General features: G+C 55.5%; 1 protein-coding gene across 5 annotated transcripts in view; it reads left to right on the top strand.

Annotated features, from left to right (window-relative positions):
• RPTOR (regulatory associated protein of MTOR complex 1) overlaps window positions 1–17,920 on the top strand; it is a 338,209-nt gene that overhangs the window by 241,128 nt on the left and 79,161 nt on the right. For all 5 annotated transcript variants that reach the window (XR_005029883.2, XM_036910527.2, XM_057501786.1 and 2 more), the window contains 4 exons: window positions 849–924; window positions 7,038–7,139; window positions 12,369–12,452; window positions 14,470–14,580. Coding sequence is in view for 4 of the 5 variants with exons in the window: in XM_036910527.2 (XP_036766422.2) it covers window positions 849–924; window positions 7,038–7,139; window positions 12,369–12,452; window positions 14,470–14,580 (373 nt within the window). In the remaining variant the exon portion in view is untranslated. The remainder of the gene's footprint in view (window positions 1–848; window positions 925–7,037; window positions 7,140–12,368; window positions 12,453–14,469; window positions 14,581–17,920) is intronic.

Below are 17,920 nucleotides of genomic sequence, written 5' to 3' on the forward strand. Positions count from 1 at the left end.
ACCCGGTTTGCTTCCCTGAGGAGCGTGTTTCTAAAAGAGGGCGGGACACTGAGCAAGTCCTACTCCCTGGGAGCCCACCCTGGGGTCTGTGGTCGTGGAGAACACGAGGCGGCTGCGTCCAGGGTAGCATTCACTTGGGGCGTGACAGCAGGCCCGGGGCCCCGCAAGGACCCGGTCAGGGACACATGGTCGTCAGCCCGTTTCACAGGTGGTGAAACTGACCCCAGGGAGGTGAGGCCACGGGCACAAGGCCCAGGCCTAACACCACCCCATTTCGTACATGTGTCAAGCCAAGGCCCGATGCCGTAAGAAATCGCAGAGAAGGTAACCAAGGTCACTCGCCAGGGACTGTTGCCCTTCCACCTTGAACGAGCACGACCTGTCTCATCCCCCGTGGCCTGTGTTGGGCAAGGCAGTGCCGGGGTTGGGGGGCCAGTCCTGACTCTGGGGGCAGGATGAGGGGCATCTGGGGCAGTGGGGCCACAGGTATATCCTCATGTCCCAGGCCTTTTCTGATGAAGCGCCTTGGCCTGACCCGGTGCACTGTGGCACCTGCATGGGTCACAGCCGCTGTCCGGCACCCTGGTGCCCACCTGCCCCATCAGCTGCACATACCAGCAATATACAAGTTAACAGAAACCATGTCAGAAAATTCTTTTCCCAAGCTTTTTTCCCATTTCAGTTAGAGAAAAAATGTCACAGTGGCTCTAGTGTGCTGCCAGCTGCGTGTTCCTGCCCCTCCTTGCCCGTCAGGGCCTGCAGCGTGGTCGGCCGCTCTGCTGTCGAGGCCCCTTGTGGGTGAAGCCGTCAGTAATGCTGGCGCATGCCCCTCTCTGCTCTCTCCCCAGGCAGGCCTGGGACCTTGCCGTGGACATCTGTCTGTCTCAGCTGCCTACGATCATCGAGGAAGGCACTGCATTTCGGGTGAGTCCCCCTGAGGGCACCCTCCCCAGTCCACCCTGGTGGCTTCTTCTCAGCACCTGGTCTGCAAAGCCCCCGGTCAGTGTGGCACTCCCAGACTCTGGGGTTAGATTCTGTTCATCCACATAGGAAAAGGTGCAGTTAGCCACAAGTTTAAAAGATTGTGTCAACCAGGGCTTAAAGTCAGATTTTGAAATGGTGAGCTCTTAAAAAATTTCTTCTCTTAAAATATTGCTCTCATAAACCTGCTTTTCCTAGTGCACACTCCCCGTGCAAACACATCCCGTGTTCCGGATGCTAGTTCTTCAGCCGTGTGTACATTACGGGTTCCCCAGGACTCTGGGCCCTGTGAGAGTGTCATGTTCACCCTAAGGAACTTCCTGGCCCCAGGCCATCATTGGTGGATGCTTGAGGGTCCGCCAACTGCCCTTTTACCCAAGTCAGACCCACATGCCTTGGTTTCCTCATTTTTCAAGGGGAGTCATGGTATGTCCAGTTCCCAGGGCATGTATGGCCTGGAGGAGTTAAGTTAGCATCGGCTGAGAGCTCGGGACAGAGCCTGGCACATGGCTTGTGTGGCCAGGCTTCCTCGCCCTTAGTGTGTTCAAGGGGTACCAGCGCCAGCATGTCATTCCCTGAGCCCAGGCCAGGGGCGCTGTGTCCAGGATGGGTGATGCCATCACTACAAAAGGGTTTGATTTTTTTAGGGAGCCATCAGGGGAGCTTGAACCTACTGACTCCAGAGCGTGTGCATGGGGGTGTGCATACGTGTGTGTGTGTGCACGTGCATGTGTCTTGGGTTTGATGTGCCCCAAGGATGGGCTGATCAGGCAAAGAGATTTGCCTCTTTTGTCTTGTATTTCCTCCCTCTTTGTTGCTTGACTTTTGTCACATTTTATTATGAAAATTTTCAAACTGACAGCAAAGTTGGAAGAATTCTCCAGTGAATACCATGTGCCCACCACTCAGTCCTGCCCTAAGCATTCACCACATACATTCCAGCACGTCCGTCCCTCTGTCCAGCCATGTTTTCTTAACGCGCCTCCCGGGAGGCCATAGGCTACCCAGTGTGGGAGTGGGCGGGCCCCTCGGGCACTCGCCGGTGTGTCTAGCATTGCCTCTGGGGCCCCTTCCCCACCTGATCTCAGCTCTGGGGTAGGGCCAGGTCCCATCCACAGTCACGACCTTTCAGCCTCACCACCACCACCACCCCCGTCAGTCCCTGTCCCCTGCAGCCAGGTGGCCCTCCAGGTGCCTGAGCCCTCAGGGAGGCTGTTGCCACAATCACGCATTTGGAAAATCTTCTGTCCTCTGCATGATTTACTTTGTACCATTAAGGGATCAGAACAACATGCTCTCCCATAAAGTAACCCATCCCTGTGTTCCTACCCTCTGCTCTCGTGCCAGGATCATTTCTAATCTACTAGAATCAATATTCTGCAGTCGTGAATAATTTCACTCAGTTGTGGCAGGGATGGGGGTAACTGATCAGACCACATGCCAGCTTTAATTTTGTTTTCACTTTTTTGGAAGCATAACATACACATAGAAAATTGCATGTATCATAAATATGCAGCTTGACGAATTGTTCCACGTTGAACATACAGAAGGGCCTGGCACCCAGATCAAGCATGTTGGCAGCCTCACAGCCACTGCCTCCCTCCCCCGCCAAGGGTGAGCACTTCACTGCCGGGTCTTGGGTGCACAGACTCCCTCGGAGACGGGTGCAGCCTTTGTGTCCCACGCTTTCACTCAGCATGAAGTTTGCTCCACGTGGTCGTAGGTGCCTCTCAGCACAGTAGGGAATACCCCAAACGTCCTTTGTCCACCCCGTGGCCAGTGGGCATTTTGAGTTTCCAGGTTGCAGCCCTGACAGGTCTTGTTGGCCAGGAGCCTGAGGCAAAGGAGAAATCAGCAATATTGAGCCTGTCTTTACTTGAACCTTGGTATTTTGTTCATTAGGGATTTTTTCATTGATTTTTATTTTCTTAAATATTCTGTTGAGGTGATTTTTCTCAATCAGTGAGGTTTTGGTGCCCTTTAACTTTTGTGCCTGAGGCGAATGCCTCCCTTGCCGTGCCCTGGGAAGCCCAGCCAGCTGCTGCTAAGGCCCTGCCAACTCAGGTACATTCATGCCAGGTGCGTGCACCCAGAGTGACATTTCTGGTCACCAGGTATGTGCATGTTCAGTTTTAGTAGATACCGCCAGTTTTCCAAAGTGACCGGTCGGTGTGCGCCACGCCCACAGCTCTGAGCGTTGTGGGCTGCCCTGTGTCGCCGTCGGTACTCAGCATCTCCACCTTGTTTCTTCTGACTCTGCTGGTGCAGTATGAAAAGGTGTTCCGCTGCGACGGCGTCTTGCATTTCCCTGATGGTTAATAGTGTTCACAGTTTTATATATTTATTGGCCATTTGAATATCCTGTTTTGTGATTTGCCTGTTGCAGTCTTTTGATCATTTTTCTTCAGTTTTCTGTTCTGGCTGAGTTGTGGTGGCTGTGTGTATTCTGAACACGAACCATTTGACATGCATTGTGAATATCTTTTTTCATTCTGGGGAGCTTCATTTTCACTTTTTCAGTGTTTTTTTCTTGACGAACAGAAGTTTCTTATTTTAACATAATCCAGTTTACCAATTTTTTCTTTTATGATTAGATACTCTGTTTAAGAAATCCTTACTTACTCTGAGACAAACATCCCTGAGGAGATGTCCTCCTTTTCTTCTGAAAGCTTTGTGGTTTTGTCTTTCACATTTCGACCTGCAGTCCGTGTGGGACTGGCCTGTGTGTCCGGTGTGAGGTGGGGGTCAGGGTGTGTCTTCCTCACGCCTGGGTGTCTAGCACAGCGCTGCTCACCCCCGTCGGGGGCCATCTGTGCGGCCATTTTGAGGTTCTCTCTTCTGCGGCTCTGGTCGCCTCTGTCCTTGGACACATGCTAGACGGGCCTGGTTGTGAGAGTAGTTCTGACTGAGGTTACAGCGGATCCATAGACTGACTTGGGGGAAGTTGACATCTCTACAATATTGAGTCTTGGCTGTAAATGGTGCCTTTTTAAATTTCAGTTTGGTTTTTCTTTCTTCGTGTATATATTGTGTACAAGTGATTTGGTATAGCAACTTTACTAAATTCACTGTTTTTTTCTAATAATTTTCCTATAAATTACTGGTCTTATCTTAAAACCTCCGTTTCAGACATACTAAAAGAGAGCCTCATATATATGTCACTCTTCCAAAGTTAGTAGTTGGAAGTGACAGATTTTAATTAATAAATAAAAGGAGACCTATCAGAACGGTGCTCATTGATGAAGGGAGAGAGGCAAGGAATATTCACACCCAGTGGGGAGGATTCGCACACAGTGGGAAACTTGGACGGCCGATTTTCTCAAGGGGCTTAAACAGTCCTTCACAGGCTGAGCGCTCTGACAGGCAGGCAGGGCTGGAAGCCCTTTGCCCCTTGGTGGCTTTCTCTTGTCTCTGCTTCTAAGCAGTGAGATCGCCATAGACAGTGAGTATACCACTCCGCTGCCGGGACAGACGCCGGCTGGCATTGGGGTGTTGGACCATGGACAGCAAGTGGTGGGAAGAGGTGTGTTGAGGCCGGCCTCCCTCTCCCACAATGACGACGTGGAAGTCTGTGTGGATCAGCCCCAGTGGTCGAGTGTGGCTCCTGGTGTCCGTCTATGCATCTCGCTTTCAGCGCATTGTTTTCAGACCCCCAGACTCTCTGACATGTGGGCTGACAGTGGAGCAGACCTCTTGGCATCAGAATTGTCCTGGGAGGCCCTGGCCACATGACCACATGACTCAGCCCCTGCCCACAGCAGTGTGAGTGTGCCCCCAGAACACTCAGCCTGGCTTCCGGTAGCTCTGACACACTTTGGAGGTAATCGTAGAGATTTGGCCCAAAACGTCAGCCTGTGAGTCACCCCATATGGGTTGGCTCTCAAGATGCTCCATAGGGTGTGACTTAAGCCGTGGCGCCCCGCTGGGGCCGCGCAGCTGCTCCAATTCATCAGCTCCCCGTGGCTGCAGGAAGTGTGACAAACCTCAGGCGAGAGCTTCTCCCTCATTGTGAGCTTCAGGCAACTAGACCGGCTCGTCGGTCTGCGTGGAGCAGTTTCTCTGGCAGTGCCCGAGTGTCCAGGGCAGAAACGAATCCAAAAGGAAGGGAGAGGAGACGTACTTACTGTTCCCAGACTTACCCTCACAGGCCCAAGGTTTTCCCAGACTTAGCAAAACTGTTCTCGCCAGATGCAGGGAGAGAGCCCTTAACAAGATTATTGTTTTAAACCACTTAATGAATGATTCACACTTAAAAACAAGAGAGTCACTGGGGCTCCGTTCCAGTGCACAGGCTGCCCTCCGAACGTAGGCTGACGTTACAGGAGCAGCGCCACAGCGGTGCCCGTTCCCTGGGCACTCGTCATGACGCCCGACTCTGGGGCCTGGGGCCACCCACCAGGCCCCTCTGTGGAAGGCTTGGGGCGCACACTCGGAGCTCGGCGCACAGATGTGCCAAGGCCCTGCCCACAGCGTAGTCATTTATGGGCACGTATCCACAAGGGGCCAGGGCCGCATCCCTGCCGTCCGCCCTGCCGTCCTCACACAGCCACCTGCTTTCCCCCGTGGGAAGAACACAGAAAGGGGCCAGGGAGGCTGGTGGATGGGAGGCCGGGATGTGCACCTTTGGAATTACTCTTCTCGGGCGCTGGGTGTGAAGTGAAAGTGACTGTAAGAGGCAGAAAACCCAGTGGTGCTGTTGCCCGGCTGCTCCGTGCCCGGGCCCGCTTCCCACAGCCCGGCCAGCCCTACACCTGAGCCACCTCTGTGGTCCCCCATCCTTGCCCTCGCCGTACAGGCCCCCACTCCGCAGTGCCGCCGCAGGAGAGACCCACCCCGAGCGCGGCCCCTCCAGCGTGCCCACTTCACCACGCTCCCAGCTCACCAGTTCCCGGCCCCACAACCCCAGCGCCCCCTGGCCCCCTCACTCCACTGGCCCCAGGTCAGGGACTCAGTTGTTCTCAGCACCCCTCTGCTCCCTGCACCGCCACCACGCTGCCCTGGTCCCCGACTAATTCCATGCCTGTCTACTCTGAGCTGAGACCGCACCCTAGCTGGAAGTGAGACCCCCTGGGGCCCTGCTGTGGTCACTGCCCTTAACCGCTGACCCACGTCTGACCCATGGGGGTCCTGCCCGTGCCTCTCCTCTCCACCAGTGCCAGCCCCTCCTCCCCCCCGTCTTGCTGGGACCTGGAACCACCTCTGCGGGTCCCCAGGGCATCTGCCCAGCCCTGCATCAGGCCCATCCACTTACCCATCTCCAGGTGTCGGGGTGGCCCTCAACCCCACCTGCCCACTGAGGGTGGCAGCCTCCCTGTCTGTCGAGAGGCGCCCTTCTGCCCCGTCTTGACATCTGAGCTCAGCCACCTGCCCTTTCCCTCCACTCCCATCCTCCCCTGGCAGCCAAATGCCTTCAAGGTACTTCCATACCTGCCCCTCCAGGTCACCCTTTCCCCACTGGACCTGCCCCACATGGTGCCCACCGCCTCCAGGGACCCCCTGGGGCTGAACCACCCTGGAGTCTAGATGGGGCTTGCCTGGCCCTCCCGCAGCCGCCCGGCCAGCCACCTGCTCATCCCTGCGGGCCTTGCCCTGGTGCTCCCTGGCTCACCCACCTCGTCAGCAGGGCCCCTCGGTGCTGGTGGGCTCCAGGGCCTGGCCCGGGATTGCTTCTCTTTGTCACTTGACTTTCATCTCCAGCCCAGACCTCCCTCCTGGACTAGGACTCACACAGCCCATTGCCTGCCCAATGTCTTCACACCAGTGCCCAGCTCTTAGCTCAGCGTGTCCAGGGCTGGATTCCCCACACCTCTGCATCCTGCCTCCCCGACCGTCCCCCCACCTGGGCTTCCGGTGCTCAGGCAGGAGCGTGGGGTCATCCCCGCTGCAGGCCTTTCCTCTGCCCGGCCTGGTCTGCTCTGGTCTCCCTGGCCGGCGGCCACTCTGCCTGAGGATCGCCCCTGCTTTGCCTGCCTGCCGGCCGTGCCTCCTGAAGACCTGAGGGGTGGGGGTGAAGGAAGCGCCGTGGGTTCCTAACTAACACCCCTCTGTCCCCCCAGCACAGCCCATTCTTCGCTGAGCAGCTGACTGCCTTCCAGGTGTGGCTCACGATGGGCGTGGAGAACAGAAACCCCCCTGAACAGCTTCCCATTGTTCTGCAGGTGAGTTTCTAAAGACGGGCATGCTGGCCGAGTGTATGTCACAGAAGGAAGCAGAAACCCCCCCCCACCTCCTGGGCACTGGCTGTCTGGGACGTGTGTGCCCTGGGCCAGATGGTGTGGGGGGGTAGACCGCCCGCTCCGCCAGAGCCCTGGGGGCTGACTGCATACTTGTTCTCAGAGGCCCTCCTGCTGGTGCCCGAATCCCCCCCCACCCTCAGTTAGCTACGCGTTGAGGTTGCAGTGCTCCCGCGTGCCCCCCTGCCCAGCCCCTGGGGGACTGGCAGACCACTGCCTGGAGTGCCGCTCTCTGCATCAGTGCCTCCTCTGTTTGGAGGCTTGTGAGATGCCAAGCAGCCGCTGGAGGAAAGGGAAGAGGAGGAACTGCAGCCGGGCAGCAGTGCGGGTGCAGGCAACCCACTCTCCCTGGGCTGCACCCACACCGCAGGCTGTGCCCCACTGATGGTCTTGTGGGTCTTGCCCCACACGTTTCCTGGTTAATGAGATCAGATGGAGTCAGACGTGAAGCCCAGTGGAAAAGCAGGAGGCTTTCACAGGACTTTTGTTTCAGTCCGTGTGTCTTTAGTGGGGAGGACTGGGCCGGCACAGAGGAGAGCTGCTTTACTCTGGAACTATGTCACATGAGTTTTAAGACCACTGGTCAGTGAGTGTAGACACCCAAGTCTAATAACTCTAATAACTCACTCTAGAACCTGGGAGAGCTTTCTGTGTTCGGGGTGGTACAGGTGACACGGGGCGAGCACCTGTGGCCACGTGTGGGAGGGGTCGTGCCTGCAGCAGAAGGCACTGGTGTCACATCTGTGACTAGTCACGAGGGTTGTGCATTCTGTTGGTTCCCCCCAGAAAGCCGATGAGGTGGTTCTGTCTCCGGGAAGTAGGGGCGGGGGCTCACCATCCACTGTCCAGGAATGGGCCTCACTTCCTACCAAGAAGGGGCTGTGCATCCTTTCCTCCTGCTGCCAACGCCCTCGTGACCTGGCACCACTGGGCTTCACAAGTCCAGACACCGAGCACGCCCACTGCCGAGGGTCACCGGGAGATGAGGTGAGCAGCTTCTCTGCCACCAGCATGGAGCGTGCAGCCCTTCTTCCGGTGTCGGTCTACCCTGCCTCTGTGTTGGCTGCACAGCAGGCTGTGAAGGTCATTGGCTTGCAAAGAACTGCGTTTTCACCTGATTCAGGACCATGTGCCCAGAATGTGAGACAGCAAAGCTAGGAGCTGAGAGGAAGAGAAGCAGGTGTCAAGTTGTAAAAACGCACAGCAGCCTGTCCTTGCCGGCAGTGATAATCAGGTGGCGACAGTCACGTTGTACCAGGAGTTTTCACGTGAGATATTATGACTGCTTCTTTCTGACATTATAAAAAGAGGGCAGAAATTATTACTGTTCCTCTTCTATGCTTCTAGATTCCTGAATTTGTAAGGTGAGCTATAAACAAACGTTAAAAAAAAAAACTAAAATGTGGTAACAACCAAAGAAAGCAAGCCAGCCATTCAGCAGAAGCCAGTATGTTCTCATTTCAGTGGGCGCAGGCCTTGGGGGGGGCAGTGGCGCTCCTCCTGGGTCAGCGGGACCCTCTGGAGAGGAGCTGGTGGTCCTCCCGCTGACCCTGCGTCGGTAGCAGGGCCGCAGCGCCCCGCGTGATAGATCCAGTCTGGCAAACAATCCTGTGACAAACGACTTTCCATTGACTCTCTCTCTCTCTTTTTTTTTTTAATGTTCCATTTACACCCCACAGTCTCTCTGGGAAAGAGAGGACCTCATAGAGCTGAAACGGGAAAAATACGTCTGTGGGAGAGCAGGGAGGCATTTTCTGTCTGACCTTCCAAATCAGCTAAGTGGTGTGTTCCTCATCATCCTGGAGGGTCTGTCTCCCAGGCTGTGCCCACCCTGGATCCGTGTGCGAACCTCTGCCTGAGCAGAAAATAAGGAGAGACGGGGTGCAAGGAGGTCCGCCTTCACTGGCGCAGCCCACGGCGCCGGCCTCCTTCCCCATGATTCAGCTGCCCTCACCTGCTTCCTCCTAAGGAGCTTTATTCTTGCCAAAGCCTGGACACTGTTATCCACAAATCATCCTCTCGCGCCTCGGCAGGTCAAGACGTGTTGCTTAAGGGAAAGGACTTCGGTACAGTAACTTCATAGCTTTTTCAACCCCTGCTACTTTTTCCACAAGCCAGAGAACTTTCTCTACCCGAAAACTCAGGCATTAGCTGATGACCGGCAGGGTGAAATGAAACGTCTCCTCAGGCCAGCTGACTTGCGGTCCCTCATGTAAGTGTAGGCATTACGCTTCTCCAGGCTCTCAGACCCCGTGTCCTTTTTTGCCTTTTAAAAATGTAAACCAACAGAGAGAAGAGGAAGAAAGGTCAGTGAACCCTGAGGTGCACACTCAGCCTCCTGGTCTTGGAGGTTCTGCCGGGCCAACGTTACTGTGCGCACCTCCCCGGTGGCCTGTGTGCAAAGCCTTGGGCAGAGAAGGAAGGATCTGGAAGTGGCAGAAGAGGGAACAGGGGGTGTTATAGGGCACGGTTATAGTACTTCACAAGTCCGTGTGGGCATTTCACTGGGAAAGTCCCGTTTGCTTTCACTGTATCATTTCACTTACAAACAGAATTTTGGTCTGAAAGCCCAGGAAGATTATTTGGCAGCAGCAGGGTGGTGACCAGGGTGTTGTTAGTACATATTATATGTGTCGGTGGCTCTAGCAGCTCCGACCGTCCGATTCCCAGGTGCCCCGGCCTGCAGGGCTCCCACGCCAGGGCTGCAGCTTGAGATCTGAGATCTGCTCTTTGTAGCAGCAGCTCTATCACAAAGCCTCAGCCCAAGGTGCCTGGGTGGCCTCTCTGCACACAGGGCAAACCTGTGCCCCTAGCGGGCTCCTCTCCGTTTGGGTCTTCATGTCACCACGGTGAGTTGCCACAGATGAAAAGACATCTAACAACTCACCTACCAGCGTTTATTCCCTCTAAGTCCCACAGATCCTGGGGCAGGCTGAAACAGGAATTTTAAAAAACACAAGTGCGAAAGCCAGTCCCTATTTGCAAAGTAATTTTAATGTATTTTGGCTTCAGTTTTTTTTTAATATAAGTGAACAGAAGGAATCAAAAAGAAGATAAAATGTATTAAAAATCCAATACTTGCCATTTTCCACAGGACTCACTATTGACAGCTTGTTTTCCTGTGTGCAAAGCCTTGGGCAGAGAAGGAAGGATCTGGATGAAATATTAAGAATCGCATGAAGCCCTGCTGAAGGGCTTCTGAGTCTGAGACGCGTCCACTGGACGCCTTTGTGCGGCTCCTCGGTGTGGGCAGTGGACTCGAGGACTCACGGTGGCAGAACGGGCCCCGAGGCACTCGCAGAGCATCTGTAAGTGAGCCTCCCAGTGGGGACGTCGCTGCCGGGCGATGCGCATGCCAGACAGACCACAGGACCTCACCTTTCCTTCCGCCGTGAAGGCTCCAGGACTTGCCTTAGAAAACAGAGCTCTATTCACACTGACAGTGTTTTAAATAACAAAGGGAGTCGGAAAACAATCTTTACAAGCTTTAGGTGTATTTGATGTCTGATTTGGGGCGGGCCACAGCCACCTTTACAGACCTAGTGAATGGCAACTGCTCAGCCTGGGTCCTCGAAAACTCGAACCACCAGCAGTTTTGTTTTCTCTGTAAACAAACACAGGCAAATCAAATTGCTTCTGAAAGACGGGACACCCTAAACTGGCCACTGAAGCCACCATGCGCCCCCACACCAGCAGCATTGTGCCAGACGCTGAAATGTCGCGACCTTTCTCATTTCGCAGCGGCGGGGCGTCATCAGGCCAGGATGAAATGCTGCGTCTCCGCTTGCCTGGAGGAGGCTGTGGTTGCCAGAGGTTAAGTGATCTGAGCCGCACTGTGAGGAAGTGAGACTTGGGGTTAAAAGCAGGTCAGCTTGCCTTCAAAGCCCGTACTTCCTGCTGTCCAGCCTTGTCCCCCACACCTAAACTCCAGGCAGCCGGCGACCCAGGGGTGAAAGGTGGCAGAGGCGTCAGGTCCCAGCTCACATTCGTCCTCGTGAGCAGCCCCACAAAACCTGCCCCAGCTTCTTAATCAGAGGATGTCTCAACATCCCCCAGCACGGGACATGCTGCTCACACGTCCACCTTGAAACAGCGGTGTGCAAGTGGCTCCACACCAGTGGAAGACACGGCGGGGTGGGGGTGGGAGCATGAGCGCCTGCACCGCCAGTTCACGGCAGAGACAGCCGAGTGGCGCACGGAAAAGTCACCAGCCTGCTGGTTCTCAGAGGCATCGAGAATGAAGGGTCATTTTTACCTATCATACTAGCAAATAACTGTGTAACTGGGCTAGCCTTGTCTCAGGATCTTTTAATTTACTATTTAATTTAATAAAGGCCTTGTGGGTGGGTTTTGTGTCATCCTTGCTTTCTGAATTGAGAAATAAAGTTTCAGGAAGTTAAGTGATTTGCCCAAGGTCAGGTGAACCCGCAGCAGACTCGAGCCTCCGCCACTGAGAGTGAGAGGGCGGAGCGGGGGCGCCGTGCGCTCGAGTTAGAAGTGTGACCTGGTTCGGCAGTACAAGTGCGTGTGCTCTGACCTGTCATTCTACTGCTCAATTTATCCTAGGGAAAAAGTCATGTAAATGTAGAGATATGCCTGTTAGGATATTTTTAATAGCATCATTTATAACAGCAAAAAATTGATGATAATTTAAATACCTAGCAATGGGGAAATTGTGTACATGAATTACGCCCATTTATGTGCACGAAACACTGTGCTGCCATCGGGAATGATGCACCCAGATACCTGGTGATGTGGTGTGTGAGATTCACACGTATTACTTAGTTAAAAAAGGAGATGAGAAATATACAATAATATAGTATCTAGTTTAGCATAAATAAGGGAAGTGTGTGCAAGGAGAACAATGTCTGGAAGTTTATATACCAAAACATCGTCGGTGGCTTTTTTTTAAATGCAGTTGAACAGTGTTTGTCTAATACTTCCTACAGATCTTGCGTTTACTTGTTGATGAAGTCGAGCATTTTCCTAACCTATCCAACAGTGTTAACTAGAGAAAGGAGTGCCTGCCAGAGGTGTCGACGGAAGGAAGCAAGGGGCAGATCTGTATGCAGTCAGACCCCCGTGGTTAGCAGCACACCCCCAGAGGCCTTGCGTCCTTGAGGTTTGCGGTGACACCGTCTCCTTTCTTCCCAGGTGCTGTTGAGCCAGGTGCACCGGCTGAGAGCCCTGGATCTGCTGGGAAGATTTTTGGACCTGGGCCCCTGGGCGGTGAGCCTGGTGCGTGCTGTCTCCAGTGACCCGGGGCCTGCTTACCCGGAATGACGGTAGCATTTGCGGGTGACCGCGGGGCCGGCCAGTAAGCCCGTGAGGCCTAAGAAACGTGTTGCGTGGCCTCGTGCTTGGGGGTCTGTTTTGCCTTCTTCCCATCTGCTGGGAGCCTCACCTCCACAGGACAGGAGGCGTTGCCAGCCTGTGGCCGGTTAGGGAGCGGCCCGCCCCTGCCCCGTCCATGCCACACAGGCTGCCCTTTCTCCCAGGGGCAGCCTGTGAGCCTTCGTTCACTGTCTTTTCACCAATTTTAGGCACAATTCTGAAATACTTTTCGAGTTACTCATTCTATGGAAGAATAGAAACTGCTGTAAAACAAAAACAACAAAAGCAATCAAAAAGTCTGTTTTTTCAACAAATCACAGAAAAGGATCTTGAGAGGGAATCTGTAGATTAAAGGAGACTCAGTGGACCCATCACCAACTGGAATATTTGGTTCTGCTTTCAAATAAAAGCTTGACAGTTCAAGTTTGAAAAATTAGTATTCATAAAACAATTATATATTTTACATGCATATTTTGTAATTAAAGGGTAATTCATTTTTTAGGTGCATAATGGTATGCGGTCATGTTTTTACAAAAGAGACCCCATTTTTTAGATGAGTATGGAATGTCCACAGATGAAATTATGTGAGGTGTAGAAACTGCCTCAGTGTAGCAGGACAGGACGAGTGGGCAGGGGGCACAGAGCGACGTCTGTTTGGGCCGATGCCATTGAGGCCCCTGGGGAGCCGTTGGGAGCTCAGCACATCGTCTCATCTCCCTGCATGTGTTTTAAGGTTTTTCATTTATAATGTCCACTGAGAGTGACACGCGGCAGCTCAAAGCCGAAGGGGAAGAGGGAAAACCCAGGCACGGGGCAGAGCAAGTCCACGCGCGTCACCAGACTGCTGCCCGCCCCGTGCCTGGCGCCGCAGGTGGCCCTGGGCGGGGCAGAGCCCTGGGAAGGGCCCCTGTGGCTCCAGGACAGTGTGGGCGTGTGCACGTGTGCCTAGTGGCATCGCACTGCCGTCACGGGAGCGCATGCCCCGTGCTGCTATGTTCCCTCGGAGGCGAGGGGAGCACATGACAGTGGCATTGCGAAGAGGTGCTCGTTTGTATGGTTAGTGTTTTAACACTGATTTTGGCCCTTTAAAGAATTAAGCTTATGCTAACTGGATATTTTGCCAGTGTAGGAAAAGATGTGGGATAAATGAGGTGGTGTGACAGGTACAGACCTGGCCCTTAGGTGAGGGCCTGAACTGGGGAAGTGAATGTCCATCCCCCACTAGACCCGCCTTCACAAAGAGAGGGGCACGGGCCCTGTGGGCGGCGGTGGGCTTAGGTCACACCCTCCGCCTGTCCTGAGGGGTGCCTCAGGGATATCTTTGGAATCTCAATAAATGAGATGAGGACAGCAAAAACTGAGGCAGTTGATGCTGGCAGATGCCACTAAGTCATCCTTCCACTGGGACACCCACTTTCTCTCTCACCTACCTGCCCCAGAGCAGAGGGACCCCCAGGGTGACATGCTGCCATGAATGAGCCACTCCCGCTCATGGCCAGGCCACACACCAGCCACACCGACCTCGGTGCAAGTCTTACCCAAAGGCCCATGCCAGTTGCACCCAGGAATGTTGGAGCAAGCCGCGGGCACGCTGCAGAGCACAAGGCGGGGTTCACACTGCTGGGAGCAGCAAGGCCACCCGAGGGCAAGGTCACTGGGTTCCCAGGAGGCCAGGGGAGGCTGTGCAGATGGGTCCTGGGGTCTGTAGACCTGGCAGGACTGCAGATACCCACAGCTTTAGGAATAGAATCAGAGGTGAGGGATCTGGAGGAGCCTGTCTGCTTTCCGTGAGCACATCCGAGTCCGTCACAGTTCCCACGCACGTTGACGGCAGTGCCACCCGCTGCCCACGCCACACCATCCCTCCAGGGTGCGCACAGGGCCCTGAGAGCTAACTGCTCCCGCGCTTCTCTCTCCGCAGGCCTTGTCTGTGGGAATTTTCCCCTACGTGCTGAAACTGCTGCAGAGCTCGGCCCGAGAGCTTCGGCCTCTTCTTGTTTTCATCTGGGCAAAGATCCTTGCCGTGGACAGTGTGAGTAACCTGTGTGTCCTCCTCATGGGGCACGTGCTCCCTGCGTGTGGGCCAGGCCACAGTGTCCTTGAACCCAGGCCACCTGGCCCTCGGGAGTGGCTGCCAGGAGTGGCAGGGGCCGCGGGGGCAGTGGGGGGCCGGCCACCGAGGTAGGGCCTCTCCTTCCCCGTCTCCCCAGGCCTCCCGCCCTTTGCCTGGCACTGTGGCTGCTTCCTCTCTTCTGGGTGAAGGAGATGCTTCCCTCGAGGCCGATCCCGGTCTCTCGCCCCGCCCGTCGTGAGCTGCGGGCTCGCTCATGCCCTGCCTCCTGCCCGTCCCCAGCCACCCCACCAGCCAGCCAATGACCTGACCACTTCCCTCTTGGAACTCCCTCCTGCCGCACCCTAGCCTCCATCGGGCCCTTCTGCCACAGCACGTTTTCTCTCCCCACCGGGAGTGTGGGAGCAGTCACATGGACACACAGCCTGTCACGTGGAGGGCTGGGCCCTGGGCACCAGCAGTCACTTCCCAGTGAGACTTTCCTGCCGTCCCCTCCCCCTCAGCTCTGCAGTAACCATCCCTGTGAGTCCTCATGTCTGCCCGCCGGGCACAGGTGCCACCAAGGTCAGCCTGATAGGCTCGCTGTCCTGTGGGGTCAAAACCCTCTGCTGGGAGGCACATGCACGGAGGCGACATTTCACAAAGAGGAGGCCCTGGGCAGCCCCGGTGCCCGACTCAGGAGTGTGAGGGGTGGGCAGTGTGGCCCGTGCGGTTGGGGGGCCAGCTATGGGGCGAGCATTCAGAGGCCACCTGGGAGGGGACCCGCCGCCTGGAGACCCCGACCAGGGCCTCAGCTCCCAACAGGGATGGCGGGGCTGGGAGGGCTGGGGTGGAAGTTGCTGGAGCGCCTCCCCGGGGGTGGGGGAGGACGATTGGGAGGAGAATTACCCAGAGGGCCGGCTGGAGGAGCACTGTTCAGAGCAGGAGGAGCTTCCAGGGCGAGGGCGCCCTGACCGGGGCACCCAGCGGCAGGGGACAGATGCGCAGAGGCCGTCCCGTTCGGCGGCCAGCACCAGAAGAGCGCGTGTGACCGCAGAGGTAGGAACCCCGCCGGGCAGGGAAGCGGAGGGCAAAGCGAGTTGGCATCAGGAAAAGGCCGGCGGCTTTGCTTGTTTTAGAGCAAAATGTGGCCTAAGCCATCTGAAAATAGGAGAAAAGAATCATGTTTAAAAGTGAACTCGGGCTGCCCTCCTGCACGCGTGCGTGTGCCCGCTGCGTGTGCGGGGCGATGCCAGGTGTCGGGCTCTGGTTTGGCCTCAATGGCTGCGTGTTTTGCAGTTTGCTCTCAGGTATGGAAATGCCCACTTGAGTGAGTGGCTAGGATCGCGTAGCTCATCACACACCGGTGGGAAGGCCGCTGGAAGGCAAGGCCGTCGCTTCCCCACAAGGAGCGTGGGGCGTGGGAGTGGGGGCATAGCGCCAGTCCCTGTGCCCATGCGTGCCCCCAGTCCCTCTCCAGAGCCTCTTCATGCTTCACACCCAGCTGCAGCAGCCTGCAGCCCATCCCCTTCCCTCCCTTCAGCAAATTCCCACCCCGCTCCCACCCGCCAGTGCTGGCTGGCCTGGAGGTGACAGTAAATTGGGCAGACCCTCCAAGCCTGGCCCTGTTCCCACCCATCCGCTCCTTCATCAGCCTGGCACTGGGATGGAGAAAGCCACCGGGATGCCTCTCACTCAGGCCCCGCTGACAAGCCCCTGCTGCTTCCGAGCTTCCCGCTGCCCACCCAGCGAGTTTCCCACACGAATCCAGATCCTCCTCTCCACTGGGCACTGTGGCGGCCAGGGTGCTCCCTGAAGGCACAGCTCTGCCCTTCTGCAGGGAAGACTGGCCGTCACGACAGTGTCATGGTGTTTGGGGGCCTCGCTGTGTGTTCTCTGCAGTCTTGCTGACTCACGTGGCTCAGGGCTGGTGGTACGGTTGTTCGGCGTTTCCACACAGTGGCTCTTATTGTCTGCAGACAGCCAGCCTGTTGGCCTCCAGGTGGGGGGTCTCATTCATGCTCCTGGTCCAGTGGAACCAACCAGGACCATCCCACACTGTTGAGTGATCTGTGCATCCTTGTACGTTCCTGGTGTCCGTGATCCTGATGCTGGGAACAGCCTCCTCCCTCCTCAGGGCGCCCGAGGCTGACCTTAACCCTTCTTGGTCCTGGCGCCTTGTGCACAGCTGTGTCCAGTGGGAGGCCTGTTGCTTGTTACTCATAACGATGGCAGAATATTACACATTTCAGTAAAAAGCATACTTCCTATCCACTGAACTACCTTTGCATAAACAATGGCTTCCCTAAAAGATAGGCCAGAATCTGGGTTTAAGAGTTAAAAGACTAAATTTGAGTCCTGTCACACTCATTTCCTTAAGCAAGCCACTCCCACCTCCCACAGCCATCACCTGCCTCTGTAAAACTGCCCACAGTGTCTCCCGCTGCAGCTACAGAAATCAGAGCCACGACCTGAGGCCCCTGGGATGCTGCAGAGGAGAGGGGGTCGAGGGTAAAGCTCGTGTCTGCCCAGCCTGCCTCCTCACGGGAAAGCCTCTGACCGCCCGAAAGCTCAGCCGCCTGGGCCAGGCAGCTGCCCCTGCTGTCATTCTGTTTGCTCTTCTTCAGATTTTACTGAAGAGCCAAGGTGTGTGAACAAAAGGGCTCTTCTCAGAAAATCGTTGTGAACCTGTTTCTCCTACCTCAGTACCTTTGTCATCTGTGTGCCCATTTGGAAACTGACTGGCACTGTTACCTGGCCGGTGAGGACCATGCATAGAGCTTGCTGGATGCATCAGGCAGGGTGCCAGATTCAAGGAAAAGCCTGGCTACACGGAGGGAAGAAATGAAGATGCCACCCACAGAAGTGGGCTCCTGTAGGCCCCCCGACACTGCCTCCCCAGGGCCAGGCCTGCGTGAGCACGCTGAAGCCAGTCTGGAGTCCCATACTTTCAGTGTTTTCAGTACCTGCAGACACCTGCAGACAGGCTGGGTCTTTGTTTTCAGGCTCAGAGGTGGCTATTTCTGCATTAATTTTTTCTTCCCATGGAAGTGGTGGCCCCTCTGAATGCACTTGGTTTGCTGTCACCTTCTCTTTCTCATGGAGCTTACACTTGATCATCACATTTCAGTATAAGGAATCTTGTTTAAAACCACCTCTTGGTCACATTTATCTCCAAGGGGCCTGTTTATCTCTAGAGCCTGAAGTGGGAGGGCTCAGCTTGGGCATGAATACTGTGGGGCGCCTTCTCTGCGCCCTGCCATAGGAAAGCTCAGGGCCGTGGTCTTATAGCTGCAGGCTGCCCAAGGAGTTACACGCTTAA

The sequence above is a fragment of the Manis pentadactyla genome, chromosome 4 (assembly GCF_030020395.1).
Source record: "Manis pentadactyla isolate mManPen7 chromosome 4, mManPen7.hap1, whole genome shotgun sequence".
In the NCBI taxonomy this organism is placed as follows: domain Eukaryota; kingdom Metazoa; phylum Chordata; class Mammalia; order Pholidota; family Manidae; genus Manis; species Manis pentadactyla.